Source organism: Somniosus microcephalus, chromosome 9 (genome assembly GCF_052327205.1).
Source record: "Somniosus microcephalus isolate GS21.2 chromosome 9, FLI_Smic_1.0, whole genome shotgun sequence".
NCBI lineage: Eukaryota > Metazoa > Chordata > Chondrichthyes > Squaliformes > Somniosidae > Somniosus > Somniosus microcephalus.
In genome coordinates, this window is record NC_140995.1 from 133,771,931 (window position 1) to 133,798,277 (window position 26,347).

The 26,347-nt window shown below is 42.7% G+C and overlaps 1 protein-coding gene across 3 annotated transcripts in view; it reads right to left on the reverse strand.

The window, feature by feature from the left end:
- nkain2 (sodium/potassium transporting ATPase interacting 2) overlaps window positions 1-26,347 on the reverse strand; it is a 1,023,309-nt gene that overhangs the window by 653,835 nt on the left and 343,127 nt on the right. For all 3 annotated transcript variants that reach the window (XM_085997218.1, XM_085997219.1, XM_085997220.1), the window contains exon 2: window positions 3,988-4,125. In XM_085997218.1, the coding sequence (XP_085853344.1) occupies window positions 3,988-4,125 (138 nt within the window). The remainder of the gene's footprint in view (window positions 1-3,987; window positions 4,126-26,347) is intronic.

Sequence of the window (26,347 nt, forward strand, 5' to 3'; positions counted from 1 at the left end):
AGCATCACTAATATTCTTCTTCAATTCCTCGAGAGTTCGGGGATGTACCTGTATCCAGCTGACCCAAGTCTTCCCCCCACTGTTCTATTTACCTTTTCTACAAGGACACTGTAACAGTAAGTTCGGTAAAGACTTGCTCTTCTTCCCATAGCCCCACAACTCTGTCGTAGGATCAGGAGTAGGCCATTCAACCCCTTGAGCCTGTTTTGCCATTTAATTAGATCATAGCTGATCTGTATCTCAACTCCAGTTACCCACCTTTGCTCCATATGCCCAAATGTCTCAGGTATCGGAAACACTTCCTTTTATGTCATCTATCTAGTCATATCCCTAAATTGGTCCAATGCATTGCACTAGGAGTAATCCTGAAATGACTACCATTGAGGTCTTATATTTTAATCATAGAACCTAATTCCACACATTCTTTCTGCAAGATCTCCATCATAGGTTATTTGTTCCTACATGAACCATGGTTCCTGAGTGTTTTACCTCCCTTTCCAGAGGTTTTTCCATCTGCTCGGTTATGTCCCTTCCCTGGCACTTGGGACATAAACACCATTCTAAAGTCTTAGTCATGGCTGAAAATCATGCCTCTTTTCAAAAGAATTATTGATCTCTGTCAAAGTAAAGCATGAAAGCTGGAAAGGCATCTTCGTGAGCCTCCTGGGAAACAGTAAGTTGGTAGTTTCTCCTTTACTACTTCACCTATGGATTTTTTGCCTTTATAAAGGGGTTATGGCTGGAAGTCAGTGGGATCAGAGTGGAGAATTAAGCCTATTGCCATTACCACTCCAATTTCTATTTCCCTCCCCCGCCCCCCACTGTGACTGCCCATGTTACTGCCACGGAAAAGGTGGCAGTAGGCTTGAAAAGCAGTGGTACTGGCCCCGAGGGTCACCATATCCTCCTCTCCTGGCAATCTGGCACCCACTTATCTGCTGAAGGCCCTGGCCTCAGCTGAGGCCTTCACTGGGATATGCACTCCAATCTTCGCAGTACTTCTGCCTCTTTTATGATCCTTTGCTGGATTTTCCAGTGCTATAGTGCTGTCAAGATTCTGCTCTTTGCACTTGCAGGCTCCCTCTTAGCCTTGAGAATGGCGTTATGCATCTCTGATGACTTCTGGCACAGGGAATTAGGTCAGCATTGGGGCATATTTTGAGGGCAGACAAAAGTACAGCTCTAAAGTGGAGAATCCTAGCCTTTATCCCTTCATTTAGTTAAAATTTCCCAAAAAATGTTGGCACCCCAGCAGTTCCATGTACAGTATTATGATCAATGTGAGTAAAATAGGCCAGGTGCACCAAAGTGCCTGGTTGAAAGCAATATGAATTTAAAGGGAAAAAAATACATTCACCGCCCACCTCTGGTATCTAAATACCTGTGGTTATTTTCTAAGCCATGTGGATCAATATTTCTCTCTATTGGCCACATTTGTAGCACTTACCATTTGATAATAAATATATATATATATATATATATCAACATCTACAATCTTTGTAAGATGAGTTAATTCCCATATTCAGTTATCTGAGGACAACAAACTTCTTTCTGCTAAGAAAAGGTAATTTTTTTCACTGTGTTGGAAGATTATCATGTCCTACTCTTTCTTAGAGATCTGAAAAGAAAACATTTCAGGAACTAAAAAGGGTAACTAATGGCAATTATAGCAAGCAGGTTATCAAATATGTTAAATGCATTATGAATTAGTTTGATAGGGAGGATATTTGATAAAACATCCATTCTGTCTGATCTTGGATATGACATATTACTGACACTGTTGATTCTAAGATTTGCAATTGATAGATGCAGCAATTAATTCTATTCAATACAAACTACATTTTCCTTTTTTTAATTAAAAAGTCAAGTTGGACTATTTCTTTGATGGGCAAATTGATTTCATCACTGGCAGCACTGGTAAAAATAATATCCACATAGCAGACTTGATGCATTCTGATGGATGTTTTCACTGCTGACACCTCGAGTGTAGTAGATATTCTATTCAACCAATATATAATGTTACCTGCGTTAGGATTTACATGACTTGTATTGCAAAAAAACAGTGCAGTGACACAATACTTTGGAATATCAATACTTTATGGCACAGAGAAGCCAGACGTGGACTGTTGTTAGTAATGCATTACACTGATGAGGTTTCAATCTCAGTCATGACAACACTTCGGCCTTGTCAACCATAGCTGGTGTATATCTGGGAAGCCCAAAATAAAAGGTGGGAGGAAGAAAAGAAGGGTTCTTATGTTCACAAAAAATAGGAAATCAATAAACAAAGATGCAGAAGTTTGCAAGAGTCTCATCCTGCTGAAGATACCACTCTCCCATATGTTAAGAAGTGTCACAGAGGAATTAAGTACTGTAAATATCCAGTAGGAATCTGTCTAGTTCTAATGGATATTCTGTATTGTGTTTCAGCATTTGTTACCTTCATCTACAGTGTATCCATCTCTCTCTCTATAAACAGCTTAATTAGCAATGTGGATCAACCAAGTCTGGTTAAAGCAAATTTTGTTATTGCTTAATTATTTTCAGTCAGTTACATTATATAAAAATACAAACAGTACTGTCGAACATAATTAATGCATATTCTCCCAGCAAACCAAAAGTCTTATATATGAAATAATATGCCTTAAAATTATTTTCATTCTATTCTTAAAAGTATAAAATATAATGTTCTGAACCAAACTAATACAAATTTTCCCGGCACAGGCACGATGGGCCTAATGGCATCCTTCTGTCCTGTATCATTCTATGATTCTATGAAATGAACGTACCTTCCAGAAAGAATGAACAAATTTACAGCATAGCTACACACTGAACAAACCATCTGATGTATTATGCTTGAAGTTGGATTTTTATACTGAAAAACGAACTCTAACTCAAACTCAAGGTAGTTTTTCCTCCTTATCAACATTTATGCAACAGGACTCATTAGTATTAAAGAGCTCCTGTTTACTTATCATTTCTAAAGGTAGGACTTTTATACATCCCTCCTTAATTGAATCATTCCTTCCAGGATTTCTCTTCTATAAGATTACCCTTTCTCTGCTGTTCTTGTTTTAGTGTTCTCGCACAGATAATCATTGATACTCACAAATTAAAGAGGTTCAACCATCACAATCACACAGAACATATTACAAACAAAGCAAAGCAAAAATTCACTTATCACAGAGTCATACAAGAAATTTGGGACTAAAATTCTTCTCCAGCACTCCCAGCATACACCAGAAGCACATATCACAAAACTGCACACAACCCAGCCCATGTTGGAGTTGTGCAATTTCACAGCGTGTTCTGCTGGGAGGAGAAAAGTAGAATTTTTACCCTATTGTTCCTACTTTGATATGAAAAACTCATTCTGTTCTTGTTTAAGACATTGATAAATTGAGTGATCTGTTATAAATGACGTGTGGATCATCTTTAGTCTATTCAGAGCCTCTATGGTAGCTTCTACTTTAGCTTCTGAATGGAAATGTAATACAGTTCTGACTTACTGCCCACTCAGTAATGCTAAACATTGCTATATGCACTTCAGTGTTTTGACTACTTTTTAATCTTAGAAATTTTGCAATTGCAGCATCTATGTATGTGTGTTATAAATCACATGCTGATATCACAACCTCAACAATGTATATGTTTATTGTAAGCTCTAGGCTATCAGTTTAAAATAATGGTCCACAGATATAGAAAATATTAAGGTAATCAATCTATGAAGGTAACTGATCATTTAAATCCACAGATCAAACTAAAATAGTGGAAAATTATACCATTATTTAACATGATTCAAATGATTAACTCAAAGACCAAATAAGACAAAGTGATTTGCGATTTTCTCTGTTTAATTTTCCAGTTCAGTTACCTCTTTAAGTAGCATGAAAAATTAACATCCTCTTTAGTGACAGCTCCACTGCCCTCTAGATCTCTTGACTTAGGCAATAATACAGTTTTTAGAACTTTAAATGTTCTACTCACCCTGATTACATATCGTTGTCTGAACTGGATAGTCCCAAACAGGCCAAAAATGACTGTGATAATATGCAAAAAATTGGCCAGGATAGGCGCCCATTGGTAGCCAAGGAAATCAAAGATTTGTCTCTCCAACACACATATCTGTTTAAAAATAAAAATCAGAAGAGGAACATGAACAGGATAACTCTGCAGAAGAGTTTCAAAGACAGGCTCCATGCTGTTTATAAGCAGCATCATATGTGTTTCTGCTTTAACACTAGTTTTCAATGGATGCCTCAAGTATAAAATACACTATTTTGAGTACAATTCTCAAAAAAACTCAAATAGTTCGCTTGTTAATCTGAAATCTGAATAACCTGATTGTTTGGATCATATTGGTTAACAGAAAATGCCTTTCAGCTTTAAACAATATTAAAAGGTTAATAAATATAATACATAAATAAAATGATGTTATCCTTCAAGCATCACATCTTTCTCTTGTACTACTAAAACACAAGTGTAATTAAGGTAATCTAAGAACTACTAACCACAAATATTGAGTAGGAATCTTGGTCTTTGTAATACAAAACTGGGGTATTTTTTTGCATGCAATTGTGCCTATCAAGATGACAAATGGTAGTTCTGGAGAATTCACATATTTCTAATTTTTACCCAGGAAAGGCATCAAGCCTTCACAGGTCAGATATAACATGGATTAAGATGCAATTCATATACTGCCATTACTTTATCATCACTGGATCAATATCCTGTAATTGTCTACATATCATTGTGGGAGCACCATCCCTACAAGGACTGCAGGTTCAAAGAGAAGGCCCAACACCACCTTCTCAGAGCGATTAGAGGTGGACAATAAATGCAGCTTTGCTATTGTCAGCCAAATCCTGAGAACATATTTTTTTAAATGCTTATGAAAGACCATGAGGGTGAGAGAATGTGTTAATTGTAGTGATTATCTCCCAATGGAAGTGGTGGGTGCCAAGTAGTTTTAGACCACATCTGAAGTTATCACTCCCATGCAAAGAATAGAAAAACCAGGTAAGAAAATGCCAAGTATATACTGTATCCAAACTGTAATCACCACATTAGTGCAGGGCATAACTGGCCTCAAGAGTTACCAGTCTCAGATGGAGTCTGATATTCCTAAAGATACAGATGAATAGCGAAGTGTTAGCTGAAGCCATGCATGAAGCCTCTGGCCCTTTAACAATTACTAAGGCTAGTTTTTCATTTTATGCTATTGATAACAAGAGCACTTAGGATCGTTTTAGAAACACAAAAACAACACTGTGATATTACACTATTAAATGTTAACCCCAATTGTTCTATGGCTCTGCCCGCAGTGTGGGTCAGAAAATTCAACCTTAACTTCACTGCCCAATTTACATCGCATTCACTTTTCCAATTGGGTGATTGGGGCTAAAAAATAAGACCATGCTATCGGCATGAACGAGCCTCATTTAAATGATTGAGCCTAGGACCTGTTTTAAATCATTTGGCTTCAGGCTAGATTCCAACCGCAGAATATACCTTGTCCATATAAACTAGAACAGTTGTAGCGGCTTCGTCTCCCTCCAGAAGACCTCAGAGACTTCATTGCTGAAGGGCTTGATCTCAACCGAGTCTTTCAGTAGCAGGCCTCCTTCCAACCTTCGGAGAGCTTCAGACCCTTTCAGTCCCTCCTTGGATCTTTGGTGCTTCAGCAGTGTTTCCACTGCAGCACCATAAATATTTCCTGCCAGGCATTGGCAGGCTCATATTGATGGCAGGAATCCTGATGGAGACTCACTGTGCATGTCTAATGAGTCCTGACCCAGGAGAGGTGGGTGGAAGTACCACCCGACTGAGGCTCTGCCCCGTAGAGGAAAATCCAGTCCATAGGAACATTCTCATCTGGTTTTTAATGAAATAACTGCAGATTTTCAGTTAGGACCTGGTAACTGGGGAATAACATACCATATTTTTGTATATTAATAGCAGGACCAGGAAAGGATACCAACATTGGCCCGTAATTTGCAGTAGAAATAACGGTGAGGCTATCAGCACTCACTGTTATTATGGAGTAAATCGGACAGCAAAATCTAGCGCAGTAAAACGCGGAAATCAGGAAGTTGTTGTTCAAGTTGCCCTGCTCCTCCACAGGCTGCGTTATAACAGTATCTTGGCGAGAGACTCGGCATAAAAAGACATGAAGGGAGTGAGGTTGCGGTACTTACCCACTAAACATGCCGGAAAAGGTTAGGGCTTGTCCATTCATGTGTAAGTGAATTTTTAATGGCATGATAAGTCTTAATTACTGCCAAACAACTTCTCTGGCACTGAAAATTAATTTTTAAAAGTGTAGAGTCTCATTCAACGTTCCCTTGAGATCCTGCGCAGCTGGATTTTAAATTGAAAAAACCGCGCATGCGCAGAATTTTGAATGGACTGCACAGCCCATTAAAGGGGCCACGTGGGCCCAGAAAAATGACAGGGCACATTGGTCTCATTCCTTCAGATTTTAGTTATTGTTGGAGATTTTTTTTAAATGTAAAAATTGAAATAATTTTGGTTATACTTTTTCTTTCTGTCTCTTATCTCTCCCTCTAATCCCATATTTCTTTCCCTCGCTTTATTTCGCTTTTCTAAATAATTTGGCATTGAATTAAATATTCTAATTTACACTTCCTGGTTTAGACTCTGCGAGGTGAATTTTAAACACCAAAAACGGGTGGGTTGGGGTCGGGTCAGATGTTACAATTTTAAAAATCTGAAACCTGCCTCCAACCCGCCCACTTCCTGGTATAACAGAGGCGGGACAAGGGGTGGGCAGCCAACCCGCTCCCAGGAGGCAGGTTGGCAATTTAAATATTTTAATGAGGTTGGCAGCCTCTGATTTAACCTGATTTGCAGGTTTAACAGTGGCCGACTGGGTTTCCCCGGCCTCAGGAAACCCGGCAGCTGAAGGGAGGTCAGTTTCGGGGAAGGTAAGTGTCTTTATAGTACTGGTTGTGGGCCAGGAGGAGCAGGAGTGCTTTCCCCCGGCCCCGGGGTTGGGCATCGGACCTACCTGCTTCTGTGGCCTGCTCCGGAGTCCTCCCCGCCCGACTGGAAGCCAAGCCCGTCAATCAAGCTGACTTCCAGGCAGGGAACCGGTCAAGGAGAAAAGACACACGCTGTGGAGTTAAAACTCCACAGCATGTGGGGAATTCGGACTTCAGGGTTTCCTGTCTGAAACTCCGCTTCCCTCCCCCCACCTACGCAACCCGCCCCTGTTAATATCCAGGCCTGTATGTCTCAGTAAGGATTCTCCAATCTGATTGTGAAGGAGACACAACGTCACTTGCTCTACTCACACAGGTCCCTAGAGTTTTGGTTCTCTAATTACCGCAAGTTGCACTGCAAAGGTCTGTGGGCAAGTGTAAGTGTAATGTACGGCTGGCACCATTCATTCGCTGCTGACCACAAAATCCAGACCATTATCTTAATAGCTTCCAAAATTATACAAGGCTCATGGCCAGTAATTTTATTAACAACAACATGTATGACTGACTGTATGTTTAGTTTTGTATTTTTCTTTTTTGGATACTGCACAAGTTAGATTATTTATTCACAAGTGCTATTAAAATATCACATTAGCAGAAGCTGTTACTGAATGCTGGAAGCTGAGCGTGATCATTTTGCAATGTTTGTCTTGCGGCTGATTAACACAGCAAAGCAGTAATATCAGTATTGGACAGCCATTCCTAATGAACCAATGAGTAGTCAATGGTTTCAGGGTTGGTTAAAATGTATTTTCATGAGCTATCTTTCACTTGCACATATCTAGGGTCAAAGCTAGCCAAGTAACTGTGTTTTATGTAAGATTCAGTTTTTGGCACTATTACTATGGTCCCTATTGAGCAGGAGCCTGCTCTACTGAACTGTCTCTGCCCCAGTGAACAATGAAATAAAAAAACATTCCTCTATTACATAGCTGTAATCCTGGATCAAGGTTTTCACATTATGATGTTTATTACTTTCATTTGGCATAGTGAACAAAGTTAAATTTCTATATTTTTGCATTTCTGTCACTTTCACAAGCTGCTCAGGAAGAGGCTAATCTCAAAAGACCAGCTGCTTTGTCTGTTCATCCATTCATAAACTAAGCAAGAATTGCCATCATTTGATGAATTAGATACATTCTAAATTAAGGATAAAAAGTGAAATAGATTGATACACACAGTATGATTTTGTACCTAAAATGAGTAACACCATAAAATCTCAACAGAATTGAGTTAGAATATAAAATATAATGTAAGTAATTTCTAAAGAATTAGAAAGTAAATCTGTCACTTTCACTATGTACCTGCCTAACGTTACACCTTCTATAATTAATAGTCTAACTCCCGTATCTTTATCTGCTTACAGCAAACAGAAGGCAAAATAGATAACTGATGTTTCTGCATCTGTTTCCTAAATAAATGCTACCTATTAAAGAGGAGTAGTTCCAGGCACAGTATTGGGACCTGTAGGGGGTGGCGGGTGTGGCGCGTGCGCCCAGTCAGTTATGCCCCTGACTGTTTGTGAGTGGTTCGAATCGCTCCCACGCCCCTGGGTTCTAGACACCGGACTTAGGTACAGGCAGCGATATAGAAAACTCAGGTAGACAAGTGGTTTGGATGCAAACAAAATCAAGATTTTATTGAACAAGGAAATCTTAATACAGTCTCAAAAGAAATTACCACTACAATATTATAGGCAAATACACTTATACAGGGAATGGGGAACACACGGCACATTGAGGGAAAACAACAGTCTTAACAATCCCCTTATACTTCTCCCACCCCTATACCTAACTAGATTAAGCTATGAGAGGCCAGAATTTATGCTCACCAATCCAAGTTCAAAGTCAACTGTTGGAAAGAGAAACGGGTTTTGAGGTTTTGCTCTCTGTCCTCTTAGGTACCCCGTCGCCACGTGGTCTTCAGAGGCGCGGTACTGGAGCTGCTGCCGTGATGCACCCTCTTCTCCTCAGCTACCGTCATCATCTCATCCCGATGGGTTCTCCTCTTCTTCTCCCTCGGGCGGTCGTTGGCGGTAACGTTATATCGGACAGTCACCAGTTGTTACCGTTTAGGCCATACACCAGACGCCTGTGTATTCGTTGTGGTGTGGAGACCTACATCAACACTGTGTTCAAGATGCTTGCTGTCGTCCCCACTTTCTTTCAACAAGGTGCTTGCTGTGATCTTCCTAAGGGACTTCCTCCCTCCCCTCAGGCGTCAGCTTATAACTAGGCGCTTGGGGGTTTTAAATTACCGATACGATTCTCGCTGCTCTGCTCTGCCGTTATCGAGGTATTATCGTCTTCCTCGTCTCGTCTGTCTGACTACACTACAAGTCCTGGGCTACCTGCTCAACATCGTCTCGCCCCTTTTCATCTAGTCGTCCTGGATGGCTGTGGACTTGGACCTGGCTCCCCTTCCCGGCAGTTGGTATGGTGTCTCTGGCTACTGAAAATCTGCTCCGGGGAGAGAACCCACCATGAGGCCAGGGCACGAGTACGAGCGGCAGCCCAAGAGGCCAGAGCCACGAGAGCAGGGTCGAGCAAGAGAGAGCGCGGGCCAGAGCAATGACTGCTACCCGGGGCCTTCCATTATCTTCGCGCCAAATCTGGTTAGCTCTATTGTCTTAATTCTGGCGGGTTAGTTTTCAATAAGGGTAGCAATCCATGTTAACTGTTTTTAGATGGCCGGTAATAGCATTTACCGGCCTGATAATTGACCTGCATTGTCCTGTGAGTTCTTGATAGGCTTGTCCAGCCTCGATGGCTGCGTTTAATCTGTTTTCGATTATGTATGCAGACTGTTTGATGGTATTAAACTATGGGTCTCACTGCTGACTCCAATTTGGTCTGATACATATTCAAAGTTCTGTCTGGTAGAGTTCTCTTCACAGAAAACCTGCAGCCTTAGTTTCGATTTCACCCAAGCTGTCTGCTTAGCAGAATCCACATTTGAAACCCACAGGCTTTCTGCCATGTGGCTCAGAAGCCATCTTGGGTACCCTTTAATTTAAAATGTCCATTGCAGGGTCCCTTTTTTATTAATAATAACCTTCTGGGAGATTAGAAATTTGGCAATCTTACAGACCCACTTATCAACACACACCTCACCCACATGTATTGAACCCATATGTAGTTTAATAAGGATTTTATGAATAACAAATGTCTCTTTGCGGTATCTATCTTTGTCTGTTGCCTGGACATGGAAACAACTGAGAAGATTAACTTCGTATAAACTTTTCTTGACATTTCTATACATTTTTAATACTATAAATATATTGGGGTGAATCATCACCTTAGCCACAATAGCAGCAAATCTTCAGGAGGACAGAACTTCCATCGATCCATAGCTACACCATGTTCCCGCCAATTTCACAGGATCATGCTCATTATCATTTGGGCAGGCACTGGGGCAGTTTATGCTGTCTGGCGATACCCACTTCAAGTGCAGGGGAGAATTGTTGTACCATGTCACAGTGTAGTGTGGCTGGTGCTGGCAGCTGAAGATTGTAATGTTTTTTGCTGCATCTTGAATTTGCATTTTTAACCATTAAAAAAACCCAATCCTTTCAATTTTAACTTGTCATAGCCCATAGGAACACTGGACTCTAGGAAAGCACCAGCATTTCTTGTGCCAGTGCTACAGTGCTCCTTTAATAAGGATTTTATGAATAACAAATGTCTCTTTGCGGTATCTATCTTTGTCTGTTGCCTGGACATGGAAACAACTGAGAAGATTAACTTGGTATTGTAGGAATGTCTAGTTCCTATCCAAAAGACTGAGGTCCACTCAGGCGATCAAATAAACGAGGTTTAATGAAAACTAATAGAGTTTAACGGATAACTACAGGAGAACATGGAATATAGGTCTAGCCAGTTCGGAGGCTCCACGAGGACTGCTTGGGCGGTCCCGTGGCTGACGTCATGACGTCATTACGTTTTTCCCACCGGTGGGGGATCACGTGATGAACAGCGTGACGTCATCGCGTTTACCCGCGCTATTAAAGTGATCGCGCTCTGTACATGTAAACAGTGAAAACAAAGATACAGACTCAGGCTGTAGCTAACATATTTTTAAAGGGAATTATATACAATTGATCAGAGTCCCTTAGTGGCTCCGCCACAGTATAAACTTTTCTTGACATTTCTATGCATTTTTAATACTCAATAATGTGCAAATGACAGGAAATATGTTATTTCCATCTCATGCTATCATGGACAGACTCAAACGGCATCAAGGAGTATGGGGAGGGAGCGGGAATATGGTATTGAGATGGAGGATAGCCAAGTTCCGCACCCATGAGGACAGCCTCAACCGGGATCTTGGGTTCATGTCACGCTACATGTAACCCCACCTGACGTAGGGTCATCCAGACTTGAGTCGTCGTTGGTTTGTTCTCTCTACACAGATGCGGCCGGACCTGCTGTGATTTCCAGCAAAAAAAATGTTTTTTGTCTTTTTTTGTTTTTCATACAGGCCCCAGCATCTGCAACATTTGACCCCTTGTGACCCCACCTCATTGTTCTTTGATGTAATGTTTTCCTGACTGACCTGTTTGGACACCATTCACACCTTTGATTGCTGTGATTATCTCTCTGCCGAGGTGTGATAAATGGCAGTTAGAAAGATTACCTGTAAACATCTGACATTATTCTCTGACGATATAAGCTGTGTCTTTATGCATTTCTCCACTTCACCTGATGAAGGAGCAGCGCTCCGAAAGCTTGTGATTTCAAATAAAGCTGTTGGACTATAACCTGGTGTTGTGTGACTTCTTACATTTGTCCACCCCAGTCCAACACCGGCATCTCCACACCATGACCATTCTAGTAAATCTCCTCTGCACCCTCTAAGGTCTTGATATCCTTCCTAAAGTGTAGTACCCAGAATTGTACACAATACTCTGGCTTGGGTCTAACAAGTGATTTATAAAAGTTTACAAGTGACAATTAATTTTGTATTAGATTATTGTCTCTCAAAATTTCTCCACCACCGATGTTAGGCCTATAGTTTCCGGATTGATCCCTCTCCCCTTTTTTGAAGAGGGGTGTAACATGTACAAACCTCCAGTCCTCTGGTATCGCTCTCATATTTGAAGAAAATTGCAAAATTGTGGCCAGAGCCTCCGGTATCGCCACCCTTACTTACCTTAGCAATCTGGGTTGCAGCTCATCCGGACCAGGTGACTTCTCTAATTTAAGCACTGCCAACCTTTTAAATACCTCCTCTTTATCCATTTTTATCCTATCCAATTTTTCTACTACCTCTTTTACTGTGACTTTGGCAGCACCTCTTCTTCAGTGAAGACACTTGCAAAGTACTCATTTAATACCTCAGCCATGCCTTCTGCCTCTACAAGATCTCCTTTTTGGTCTCTAATTGGCCCCACCCATCCTTTGACTACCCTTTTACTATTTATATGTTTATAAAAGACTTTTGGGTTCCCTTTTATGTTACCTGCTAATCTATTCTCATACTCTCTTTGACCCTTTTATTTCCTTTTTCAGTTCTCCTGTGCTTTCTGTATTCAGCTTAGTTCTCTAATCTTTTATAGCCTGACATTTATCATAAGCCTCCTTTTTCTGTTTCATATATCTTTAGTCATCCAGGGAGCTTTAGCTTAGAATACCCTTCCTTTCCACCTTGTGGGAATGTGCCTCGTCTGTACCCAGACTATCTCCTCTTTGAAGGCGTTCCATTACTCATTGACTGTTTTACCTGCTAATCTTTGATTCCAATCCACCTGGACCAGATTTCTATCATCTCACTGAAATTAGCCCACCTCTAGCTGAGTATTTCCACGTTTGATTGTCCTTTGCCATAACTACTATAAACCTAATGATAGTGATCACTGGCCTAGAAATTGGATCAGTCTGAAAACAGGCTGTGTAAAAGGCCATCGCTATTTCCCTGCGCCCGTTGAAAGTGGTACAGGCAGCACGCAAAATTCGTGCTGCAGGCCTTGGTCATGGCTGTTCAAAGAAGGCCGGCTTTACTGTTCCCGCGGAATGGCAGAAAGCCATCCAAGCCCACTTGCAGAAGGCTCTGGGAGGAGGTAGCTAACTCAGTCACGGCCACCAGTGTGGTCCCAAGGATGTGGATCCAGTGCTGAAAAAAGTTTAATGACCTCACACAGCAGGTCAAGATGAGTGAAGACGTCAGCAAATGCTATATCCCACTATCTACACCACAAGCCTCACACACTGCTCAATGCATCACACCCCCATCACTCACCTACCAACAATCTCTACCCATCACTTGCGTGGCAGCAAGCTGTGCCTGCAGGACAGCAGACTACGCTTCCACTGCAGCACTGACGCTGGGTCGCTTCTGCCTGTACTGCAATGGAAGTTGTGATATCGCCCATCACACGCAGCATCATGGCTGGATCCACAAGGTCTCTCCTGGAGTTGTCCATCATTTTTATCCTGGAAATCATGGGCTCCAAGCTCTGTGCAACATCCTGTCCAATGTTGGAGCCAGACTCCTCCATGATCCTTGACATTGCCAAGAGGCTCTCTGGTGGGCTTGCCATTGCACCTAGCATTTCAGTCTGCATGCTCATCACCCTTGTTCTGAACTCTGCCCCATCAAGGTCATCATCTGAGTCGTGTGCAACAGAACTTGTGCACGAACTCTCCCTCCGGGGAGCTGGCCCTGGAACTACCCTTTCCCCCCGATCTTGCTGTGGCCGGGAAATGGAGACAAAAAATGCTATTCAGGACCTGCTGTTAAATTTGGCAGAATCTGAGGGAAAGTGTTCTTCTGGGTTTCCCGATCTCAAAGCAGAACGCTCCACCCCCCCACCCCGCCTCTTAGCTAATATCCAGCCCTTAATGTATTCATAGACTAGGAGGGGAAAATGCAGTTGATTTGCACCTCCCGTTGTTGCTTTGCGCCCTGTTAGCACTTAGTGCCTGGGCGTGGCGCTGCCAACACCTCCCACGAAATTCAGCCAGAGGTTAGCGGCGGCTGTAACTGTTAGCGCTGCACCTCCGGCGATGACGTCATCGCTGTGCGCAGCACCCCGGCTGCGATCTTCGGTAGCGCCCCCTGACTTACCGCCAGACGCCAAGTCTGACAGGGTCAAGGGGGGCCAACCTGCGGCTGGGGCAGCGCAAATTAAAGGGGAGGTGCCGGGTGGCCATTTTGGTTGCTGGCCACCTGCCAGCACTTGGCCCCATTGCTGTCCCTGGCCTTCAGTGCAGCCCCCCTGTGGAGTGCCGGCTGCACTCCATGAGCCCGGCACTTCTCGAGTGCTGGGCTCTTATGCCGGCACTCCGATCCCTGGTGGCCCAGCTGGGCCCCGGGTTGCGCTGCACAAGGCCCCTCCCCTTTAATAAGGGGAGGAAGGCCTGCAGTACCGCGGTGCGACATGCCGCAGCGCACATAGCATCGTGATATTCACTTGCAGCACCCCAAGAGGGAGGCGGGGCACTTCCAGTAGAGTCCCGCCTCCCTCTTGGGGTGCTAGCAGTGAATTTCAGGCGCGGGGGGCGCTAATTTTTTCGGGGCGCTAAAAGTTAGCACCCCAAAGGGGGCGTGACCCAATTTTTCCCCCTAGTTATTCAAGCCTGTTAACTTGCCATAGGACAGTGTATTTGGAGAGGAAAGTTCAGTGGAGAGTACAGATCACAGTGGTATTAATAAAATAGATAAAAATAAGAACATCTGTGAGAGACAGAGAGGTTGGGGGCTATAGTTGACAGAGATTGCCTCTGAAATGTTAAGCATTTTCTTGTATCCTGGCACAAGTGCAAAGGAGATGCTAGAAGAGAGTTGCCAGAGATGGGAGCAATCTTTCAGTGTTGGACAGATGTGGGCTTCATAGAGAGTTAAGAATTATTGAGAGAGAAAAATGGCATGATGAAAATAAAGCGTGTTGGATACAAGCAAATAAATGTGGGAGTTTCATTTAGAGACCGAGAACAGAGTGAGACAAAAAATGTTGATAGTTGAAGATAGATAAATTACTAAGCATAGAGCCATGAAAGACAACAACTGATAAATCTTGGCTTGAGTTGTGAAAAGGGCATGCAAGAGATAAATTGTAGTAATTCAGTCGTTGCAATGTAAGACTCGAGGTTTTGTGCAACTGAAGGTATGCAGTCTGAAAGAAGCTGACAACTAGAGTGTAATCATCAGCAAAATAATAGATAGGACTGGATATCAAGTAGAGGAAGTCATTGATATGATGAAGGAAGACAATGTGGACAAAATAGAGCCTTGTGGATCCTCGGAGTTATTGGAAAAAGAATCAAATAATAAGCCATCAACTGCAGCACAGATAGAGTGATTTAAGAAGACATGTGTTCTCATTCACCTGTATAGAAAAAAGTACACAAGACCATTATCAACAAAGTACAAGAAAGATGTACAGGATACAGAGGTATGATGATGATTTATGAGCAATTCCCGACTTCTGTGACTTTTAAACTTGAATCTTCAATTGTTAATGCTGTCAAATGAATTACAATGGCAAACAATAGCCAGGTGTAACAAATGGCTGGCAAAATAAAAAGCATGACCAAGTACAGTGCATTTCTCCCTCGCTTATGTGTACATGATTTATTCACAATGATTACAATAATTTACTTTGACTGGCTGTCTCAATGTAAATTGCTGAAACTTCAGCTGTTCCTTGTTACATTTTACTCTACTTCTGCATTGTAAATAAATCTTTATTAATGTTTCAGGTTAACTTAGAGAAGTCACTCTTAGATTTTCACAGAACAGATGGAAAATTATGAAACTATTTTGCAATTTGAACCTCCAATAAATAATGCGCATGAGTTGGCTGGTATTTATTTGATGACGATTAATAGTTACAGCTTGTACCTTATTAAAGTGCAAGATATGGGTATCTGGTTGGTTGTCAAGAAGAATTACATGGTCCAGTTCTGAAGCTGATTGAAATAGCACTACATAATATTTTTAATTAAGCCGGAGATTAATGCAGTGTAACAAGGCGCAAAGCAACAATATCTACAAATGCTTTGTGTTTTTGCAAATAGATTTCAGTAAACAAAATAAGGTCATCAATTTATGGAACTGCAAATTCTAAAATACCATTTAGTTATCTAATTCACAATTGATAAATGAACTCAGAAACCAACTTAGGAAATGCACCGTGATTTTGACACGGTCATGATAATTTTTTTAAATGAGTTGGAATGCCAATTTGATACACTTAAGTTGCAAGCCTGGGTCCTGTAAAATATTCTGTGAAACAGAGAGCAATGTGCTTCTGAGATCAGACATCAAAAGTGCGATGTTAATCTATACCAGAGTAAAAGAAAGACTTGCATTTATATCGCACCTTTCACGACCTCAGGACGTCCCAGAGCACTTTACAGCCAATGAAGTACTTTTGAAGTGTAGTCACTATTGTAATGTGGGAAAGAGCACTGCTGTTGCAACTCATCCACTGTGCATTGTACACCACTAAGAATGTTTCCTTCTCTTGCACCAAGCTGAATTTCAATAACCATGGAGGCACCTTTCAGTCCTGTTTTCAGGTGAAAACAGAGTAGTGGCTTGAAAATCATGGCACAGCACTTACTATCGCGTTCCCACCGAAATCCAGCCTGCGACGATTTTGCAGATGGGAATCAAAGTTAGGTGGTTTCTATAACGTGAGCTGATCCGCGATCCGTGATGGTGGGTGAGGGAAGAATATTGGCCAGCACATTGGGTGAACTTACTACTCTTTGCATAGTGCCATGGCATTTTTGATAACCACATGAACTGACCAATAGAGCCTCAGTTTACCATCTTATCTGAAGGACAATGCCTTTGACAACGTAGCACTCTCTCAGTACAGTACTGAAGTGCCAAACTAGCCCATAGTATTCAAAGGATCTCAAAAATTTAAATAAATGGGTTAAAAGATGGAAGATTTTAATGTGGACAAATAAGGTAATGTAGACTGTAAAGGTGAAAAAGAAAAATGTCTTTTTTTTTAATTTACCTTTATATGAAGTCCAAGCTTCTATACAATCTTCACATGAACAATTTTAATCAAATATCTTGCCTTGAAATTTCATGGGCTGCGAACTCAGTAGTTGCACCGGGATCGCAGCCCACCAAGCCATCCAACTCTGACCCTAGCTGGAGTTTGCTGGGTCAGTGGGAGGGTACCTGATTTACATCGGGCTCCATTTGGCCCCCAGGTTGACGCACGGTCAAAAATGCCTTTTCCAGGGATCCAGGCCGTTTACTAGTGGTGGGGCCAACATGTGCCCTCATGGAAGCCGGTACATCACACCTCACTTGGCGTACCAGCCGCCACTACTAAGCTAGGTCCCCATCCATAGCCAGGACCATGAACTTCTGGCTTAGGAAAGCCATGCTCGTCATTTCCCCTGTAAGGGGTGGATGGAAGGTCTCTTTAGGCTTGCATGTTTACTATTTCAACATTATTCCTAGAGTACATTTGTTGCTTTTTTTTCTTCCTATGTGCACTGTATTATATTTGGCTATGTTAATTATCATATGCTATTTTTCTGTCCCCATTCTAATTCATTCTGCAATTTCTGAGTTACCTCCTCCAAATACATCAGCTTTCCTAGTGTGGCATCATCTGCAAATTTGACTATATTGCACTGAGATTCTTGATCCAAGTCATTTAGATAAATTAGAAACAGTAGTGGTCCCAACACTGAGCTCTAAAGTATCCATTATGTACCTCCTCCCCATCATGACATAACTCTCAGCGTTCTATCCTGCAGCCAATTACTTTCTCTTTCCCATGGATTATCCTGAATCCATAATACTTTGCGTTCAATTAATAGTCTTTTGTGTTTAACTTTGTCAAATGTCTTTTAGAAGTCTAGTTATACCATGTTGTAGGGCTTCCTACAGTCCACTTGGATGTCACTTCCTCAAAGATGTTGAGGAGGTTGACAGGTGGGATCTTCCCCTTTTGACTTCATGCTGACTGCTGTTAACTCAGTTATTATTGTACAAATAACCCTCATGTTCCTCATAATAAATCCCATTATTTTATGTTCTTGTTTATTGTCAAGAATGATGGGTTGTTTGTGCGAGCCACAAGAAACATGGGTTCACAAAATTTATTTAAATGTTTTGGTTCAAGCTTTCAGGATTTTGCTGCAACAAAATTAAATGTGCCCACTATACCCATTCAAACTGAAAATTACAACTGAAATGTTTGACATACTGCCATCTTACAAAGGTTTCACACAGCAAATCATTCAAACACAACCTGGCTATGTGATGCATGACCACCTACTAACACATGGCATGGACTACAAGTTGGACACATCTGTCACTTGGTATATGCTCCTGTATCTCAAGATTATTTCTATACTTGCAAGACAAGATGGGATTGAATACAAAAGAACAGACTCAAACGGGAGAAGGATCTAGAAAACCTTGGGCTCGATTTTAATTCCCGAGGCGGTTTGGAGTCGGGTTGCATGATGGGCGGGTTCGGGAGCCGCTTCCGGCGAGAACAGCTGCAGAGTTGCGATTTTTATTAAACTAGCTTGTTAATTTCAAGGAGGCGTGCTGGCCGGTCCAATGAGTGGGATCGGGTCGGCTGGCCGCCTCTGATGACGTCATAATAGCAGCTGCTTTTAAAGCTGCCATCCAGCCTGAGCCTTTCCGTTGTGGTTTCCTGCACTTGATTTAAACGCTATGACTTCTTCCAGAGGCAAGGCCGCACCTCGCTTTAACGATGAGTCCCTTCAAGTTTTGGTGGATGCTGTCAGAGGGCGCAGGGAGATTCTCTTCCCTCCTGATGGCCGGAGGAAGCCTCCTCAGCAGACCAAGGCAGCCTGGCTGTGCATTGCTCAGGAGGGGAGCGCAAGATACATTTATGCATGGTCATGGATCCAGTGCCGAATAAGGTTTAATGCTCTTGCGAGAACATCAAAAGTGAGTATCCCATCTCACTTGCCTTCACTCTGCTTCCCTTCTCTTCTCATCACCAGCACTCTGCGTTGTAAGCCTCCTCCTTCACATGCCACCTTACTCTTACCTCCTTCCACCCTTTCCTATCCATCTCTGTCTCTGCACTGAATCACTTCAGCATCCTGCCTATGCACCCCTTAGACTCGTTCTCACTGTCATGCAGTGACAACAACTAACAACGCACAAGGAGCTACCTTCCTCTTGGCACCTTACCCCATCTTCGTCTCACTCAAAGCTTCTATGGTAGGGATTAATCACATTCACTCCATCACTGAGGCTGAAACACCACTTGTGACCCTCCTTGCAGGAAAAGATAGCCCACAATAAGAGGGGAAGAGCAATGACTGGAGGAGGAACACCTACCCTAGCAACATTGACCAGTGCTGAGGAGGCAGCAAACGAGATTGTTGGAGGTGGTGAGGACCTGGATGTGGGCGATGGAGAGACGGGCACACTAGAAGAAGCTGGTGACATAATAGAGTTTCATCCCTCTCAGAAAGCAAAGGAATGTGATGTTCATAGAGAACCGCTGGTTGACGGGCAGCAGTGAACTGGAGGGATGCTGCATTGGTCACATCAGGGCATGTAAGGCGTCCCTCGTCCTCCTCCTACTCCCCTTCCCAGGAAGATCTGTGCTGAGCCATGCGGCTGCTACTCCCCTGAATATGAGGACCAGGATGAGAGGGCATAAATGTTTCCCATCCCCTTGCTATAGATTTCATTTGAGGCAACAATCTTGCAAGCGCACAGTCGAAGTGGCCTGAAATTATTCCATTCATGACATTCTGCAGATGGGTGTCAGTTTGAACAGTCAGAAAGTCAGTAGATGGGCAAAATGTTATCACATACCTACAACAGCAAAGTTGTTGCATTTGAATGTCAGCCATGTTTCAGGGGCACTTTTAAAGTGCTCCAGCAATGCATACAAATCATGTCCTCCAGCAACTCATCTCCTTGAACCTGGCCTGTTTCTGACAAGTCAGGAAACAGGAGCCAGAAGCAGGAAAATGGGAAACCACTATGAAAATAGGATTAGCAAGGCAATTAACAGGCTGTTAACTGCCTTAACTACCTGTCCCACCGGTTGGAGATGGGTCAGTTTGGGAGCGGCTAAACAGACACTCACAAAAATCGGGTGGGGGCGGGATGGAGGCGGGTTGGGTGTGTGAAGCCAATTTTCCCAGCAGACCCGCCTGCTCAGGGCTATTAAAATTGAGCCCCTTGATGGGGACCAATTGTTGGATGTACAATGGGTGGTTGGTTGATTACAGAACTGCTTTACGTAAGAGAGAGGCAGGGGGAAGAAATGTGATAGTTGCTTTGGTCCAGTGTGAGTGACTAACTGATCTTGCGAGCTATTAGGGAATCCCTGGCATCCCAAGCAGCAATGTGAGTGGCGGGTCTGGTGATAGGTGCCCCATCTTCATATTCCTCCTGTTCCTCCTCTTCGCCCTCCTCTCCATTGGAGTCCTCATCAGATGATGAGCAATGAGTGGCTTGTTCCTCCTCCACCACTAGTCCTCGCTGCTGTGCTGTGCTGTACAGAACGCAGCACACAACGATTTTCCTAGGGACTTCGCTGATGAGTACTGAAGGGCGTCTCCAGACTTGTCCAGGCACCTGTAGCACATCTTGAGCATGCCGCTGGCTCGATGACACATCTGGTTGGCATATGGCTGTCGTAACACTCTTGGGGTTTATTGGTGGGGTTCCTCAGAGGTGTCATCAGCCAGGTTTCAAGGGGGTATCCTTTGCTGCCTAGCAGCCACCCCTAAAGACTGGTTCCAGGTCTGAACAGATCGGAGATGTTAGATTGGTGAAGTATGAAAATATCTTGGCAGCTCACAGGGAATCTAGTGCAAACCTGCATGAACCTTTTCATATAGTTGCACACCAGCTGGACATTGATGGAATGGAATCCCTTGTGGCTGATGAATGCTCCTGGTTTATCTGGAGATGCTCTGATTGCCACATGTATTCAATCAATGGCACCCTATACCTTTGGGAAGCCAGCCAAAGACGCAAATCCGAGTTGCCGCTCATTCTGCTTATTTTCATCACAGGGGAAGTTTATATAACTGCCAGCTCTGGCAAACAATCCATCTGTCACCTGCCTTATGCATTTATGTGCAGCTGACTGAGACCCTCGATATGTTTCTGGTAGCATCCTGGAAGGAACCAGAGGCAAAAAAAGTTGAGGGTGGTGGTGACTTTCACAGCCACTGGTGGCCACCAGGTTCAGCAGGGAGCAGGTCTTCTTCTAGGGGGCTGCCGATGTCTGCCACCACCTGAGCTGACAATCTCAACTTCTGGAAGCTCTGCTCTTCTGAGAGGTCAAGGAAGCTGAGCCTCTGTCTATAAACCCTGTTAGGTGGGTAGTGCCTCCAGCGAACCAGAGCCCTCTGTAGCTCCCCTCCCTGTTGTCTACCTCCCTGGCTGATGCTGATTGTTTTCCTTGTCCAAAGTCCAATCTAAAGTAGCTGTGCCCCCACCCTCTCATCTTGATGTTCTGTGCATGAAGACCTCCAAACTGTACGAATAATCTCTAACAACAAATACTGTCACCAAACTATTTCCCAGAGGGAACTGAGGAAGCACCAGTGACCACTGAGCCTTAATTAATCTCAGGACTCCTGACCTTTAACCAGCCCCATGAAGCGCTGCTCAATCTCGCCTCCATTTTAATGCCGAGTTTCCCAAACCCTGGGTAACCCGTGCTGGAGGCGTTAAGTTTAAACTATGGTAAAAATCTCATTAAATCAACCTAATTTAAATATTAAGATCACTAAACCGCCTCTCCAGAGGTGGGTACTTGCATGTACCCAAAACGGCTCAGTTAACCGGAATATAGGCGCCTATGCGGCAGGTTGGGTTGGGTTTTAGGTTTTTGGCAAATTAACCCTTTCCCCGCTCATCGTGGACGGGGGCTTAAAATTCCCCACTTTACCTCACTTTGGCTTCTCTTTTTAAACACCGTTTTTTTCTTTCCCACCCCCCCTCTCCATTTTCATTATTTTTACTTTACTTTCATCCAATATCTAATATAAGCTATTCCTTGCTTTAGTCTCTTCTACCTCCAATATCGATTTTGGGAGCCCCATTAGAAAAAAATAGGTTAGTGGTGTGATGTTATTCAGTTTCGGCTCTCTTCGCTGGCCTCCCAACTTCCACCCTCCATAAACCTGATCTTATCCAAAACTCTGCTGCCCGTATCCTAACTCACACCAAGTCCTGTTCAGCCATCACCCCTGTACCCTCTGACGTACGTTGGTTCCCGATCCATCAATGCCTCGATTTTAAAATTCTCATCCTTATGTTCAAATCCTTCATGGCCTTGCTACACCCTATCTTTGTAACACCTCCTGTCCTACAACCAATGTTCCCTTTGCTTTGCAGCTCCCGTGCAGCCGGCTCACCAGCTTTTAAATAGAAAAAACCCTGGATGCGGGTTATTTTGAATGGGCCACGGACCCAAAGAAAATTAAAGGGAACGTTGCCTACAACCCTCTGTGTTCCTCCAACTCAGACTTCTTGGGCATCCCTCACGTCCTTTGCCCCACCATTGGTGGCCATGCTTTCAGCCATCTAGTCCCTGAATTCCCTCTCCAAAACTCTTTGCCTCTCCACCTTTAAGCCTCTACTTAAAAACCTACTTCTTTGACCTAGCTTTTGGTCACCTGACTTAATGTCTCCTTCTTTAGCTTGGTGTCAATTTTTTGTCTGATTATGCTCTTGTGAAGCATCATGGGACATTTTACTATATTAAAGATGCTATGTAAATGCAAGTGTTGCTGTTGTTGTGCTGAACACAACAGGCACAAAAGGCATCAAGGGGTATAGGGAGAGAGCGGGAATATGGTATTGAGATAGAGGATCAGCCATGATCATATTGAATGGCAGAGCAGGCTCGAAGGGCCGAATGGCCTACTCCTGCTCCTATTTTTCTATGTTTCGATGAAAATTACTCTCAGTATGGACTTTTTCATTTGGCCCAAAAGTGCTCGATCTTTTGCCAAAGTCTGATGTGAGCCCTTGCTTTCCTGTAAGAATCACAATCTGACATTCCTGGGGGTGAAATTGGTCTATCCCAACTTCAATGGAAAAGAAAATCAGGTGTGGTGTAAAACGGGCTGCCAATTTGCCATGAGACCGTTTTGCAGTACTGACATAGACCAATTCCATTCACCGCCCCCCACACCCGCATCCTTGCCTGTTCCTCCCAGTGCAGAGCAGCACAATAAAGGCCCTATCTATAAAATGTGCCAGTTTGCATGAGTGGAAAACTTCATTGCGTACAGCCCAATATGCTTTATTTTTGCTTCTCTCAGTAGAATTTGTACCTACCCACAGTAATAAATCTATTACTGATATTGGAGCACCTTTATTACTTCAATATGGTTTTTCAACATTATAGTGTAAAAGCTGAAAAATTACTGAACTGGTCAGCCCAAGGACATAGGGATTTCTTCACATTCTATGCAAGTAAGGTGTTTCATATTAGATTTATCATTTACTTGAATTGTACTCTTTTTAACCACTGATTGCCTGAAAATGATTTCTGGTTAATCTGCAAACCAACGTGAGCCCTTCTCATGCTTGAATTCTTGCTTTTAATTTAACATGTGCAATTCCAGTTTGGAAAGGTCTTGCGGATCAACAACTGGGAAACTGCGGAGACAGTGCACATCAAGATCCATGCAGAAGAAACTACGTGCTGCCTTCCAGCTGGGCCATTAAATGATGGAGGGTTTCAAGTTACCCTTCTTTAAACTAAACTAGGAGTGACTTGGTATACTTTGCCATCCTCAAATCATTTAATCATATATAAATCAATAATGAATAAGTTCTATTATGATTGGTGCTTTGCAATACAAAAAATTGAAAAAAAAGTCACAATGATATTCATCAGTGTTTCACAGAGCTGCTTCCAAGGGTACAAAACAAAATAATTATATATTGAATACTTGTACATACAAGACTTAAATGTTGCTCCTATGGCAACTAAAAAATAGATAATGAGTACAGTCATTCTTATGTTGATTTTATAATCTAAAAATACAGAAACCATGTTGTGTTCCATGAAAAGTGCTTTCATTTATCTCGAGCAGAAAAGTTCACATGAATGGATGTAATTTTGGGTGTAACTTCCCGGTGTCATTTTTGTGTATTGGTTATGTTATTAATGTTAATTCCAGCTTTAAACACTGAAGGAGAAAATGGTGAGCATAAATAGTGTTTAGAAATTATTTGAGCAATTTGATCAGTTTGTAGCTTTGAAAAAAATGAAAAGATCTGATTGCTTGATGCTCTGCTGGTTACTCATTCTTTGACGATACGTTTTGCTACTTTTTGATTAGTTCCCGTATGATCAATCAGATATTTGTTTGAACTTAATAAGAAATGATCAGTCACTCATTTTTGTTGTATATATGTGCGATAAGCTGAGGTGCGACATTCTGAATATAACATTTTGAGGTGTGATGCCTCTGAAGCAGAAACCACTTCACAGTGACACAAAGTGTGTGAATGCATCCTCACACCCAACAGAGTAACAAGGCTTTTTTCCCATTAGTCATGGCTAGATTCAAACTCCGCTCCCATTAGGTAGGGCAAGTGATTTCTCATTGCTCAATTCCTCTCAGAAAACCTAATTTTTGCTGCCACCCCCCCAAGTTTTTTCATGCAAAATTACATATTCAGATGGCAAATCACAGTATCGATGGCATGTATAACATTTGTGGGATATGTCATGCTCCATTGCCCCATCCTACTCGCTGGGGTACTATATATGGTTCCCGCTTTTACATTTTTAGCTTTTACACAAAATTTTACAATAAAAGAGATCCACCTTATTATAATGTGTTACTTAATCCATTTATTTTTCCCCAATCAAGGTATTTTTGGTCTTGCTTTAATTAGATAGCAAGAGGCAGGGATGCTGCACTGGCCACAGGTTACGTATAAACTGATTTCTACAGGGATTGTAAACCTGGAAGAGCAACTATGACTTCTAATGTATCCTCAATTGTGCCTTGTGCAGATTTGTGACTACAATACATTTTCAGTTGGAAACTTGAAAAACTTCGATTAAACTCCATCCATTTTCTGGATTTGTTTTTAACCACTCACAGACTTATAGATTGTGAGAATAAAATTCCCTTTCAAAGTGTTGCAAACTATCCCTAGGGAATTTAAATGTGAATAATAATAATAATCTAAAATGCAAGGCATTACTTGGACTAGTCACAAGCACAAATTTGTGAACAGGATAAACAGCATTAATGTCAACCTAGAAACTAGTTAACATAGAAATATATTACAATACAGAAACAGGCCAATCGGTCCAACCAGTCCATATTGGCATTTATCCTCCACACGAATAAACAGTTCAAATCATTTCCCGCACTTCTGCTCTCACCCCTGCCCCTCCCTCCCAGAACCATGATAGGGTTCCCCTTGTCCTCACCTTTCACCCCATCAGCCTCCACATTCAACGGATCATCCTCCGCCATTTCCGCCACCTCCAACGTGATCCCACCACCAAACACATCTTCCCCTCACCTCCCCTTTCAGCATTCCGAAGGGACCGCACCCTCCGCGACACCCTGGTCCACTCCTCAATCACCCCCAACAGCCCTTCTCCTTCACCTGGCACCTTCCCGTGCAAGCACAGGAGATGCAACAGGTGCCCTTTTACCTCCTCCCTTCCCACTGTCCGGGGCCCCAAACACCCCTTCCAGGTGAAACAGCGATTTACTTGTACTTCTTGCAATTTAATATACTGTATTCGCTGCTCACGATGCGGTCTCCTCTACATTGGGGAGACCAAACGCAGATTGGGAGACCGCTTTGCGGAACACCTTCGTTCAGTCCATAAGGGTGACCCTGAGCTTCCGGTCGCCTGTCACTTTAATTCTCCACTTCACTCCCACTCTGATCTCTCTGTCCTCAGCCTATTACATTGTTCTAATGAAGCTCAACATAAGCTCGAGGAACAGCACCTCATCTTTCGATTGGGCACTTTACAGCCTGCCGGACTCAACATGGAGTTCAACAATTTCAGATAATTATCCCTGCCCCCATTTTTCATGCAGTATGATTTTGCCATTCCCATTTGCAACATGTTCTTTCAATTCCTTCCTCCCCTCCTAAACCCCTCCCCCTCTGTCTCTGCACCTGCTTAAAATCTGTTACATTTCCAGCTTTTTCCAGTTCTGATGAAGGGTCCCAGACCTGAAACGTTAACCCTGTTTCTCTCTCCACGGATGCTGCCTGGCCTGCTGAGTATTTCCAGCATTTTCTGTTGTTATTTCAAATCATTTACCTACTTTGCTCCCTTATTCCGTTATCTATCTAATCTAATCTTGAATGCTGACATAGTTTCTGCATCAATAACTAACCCT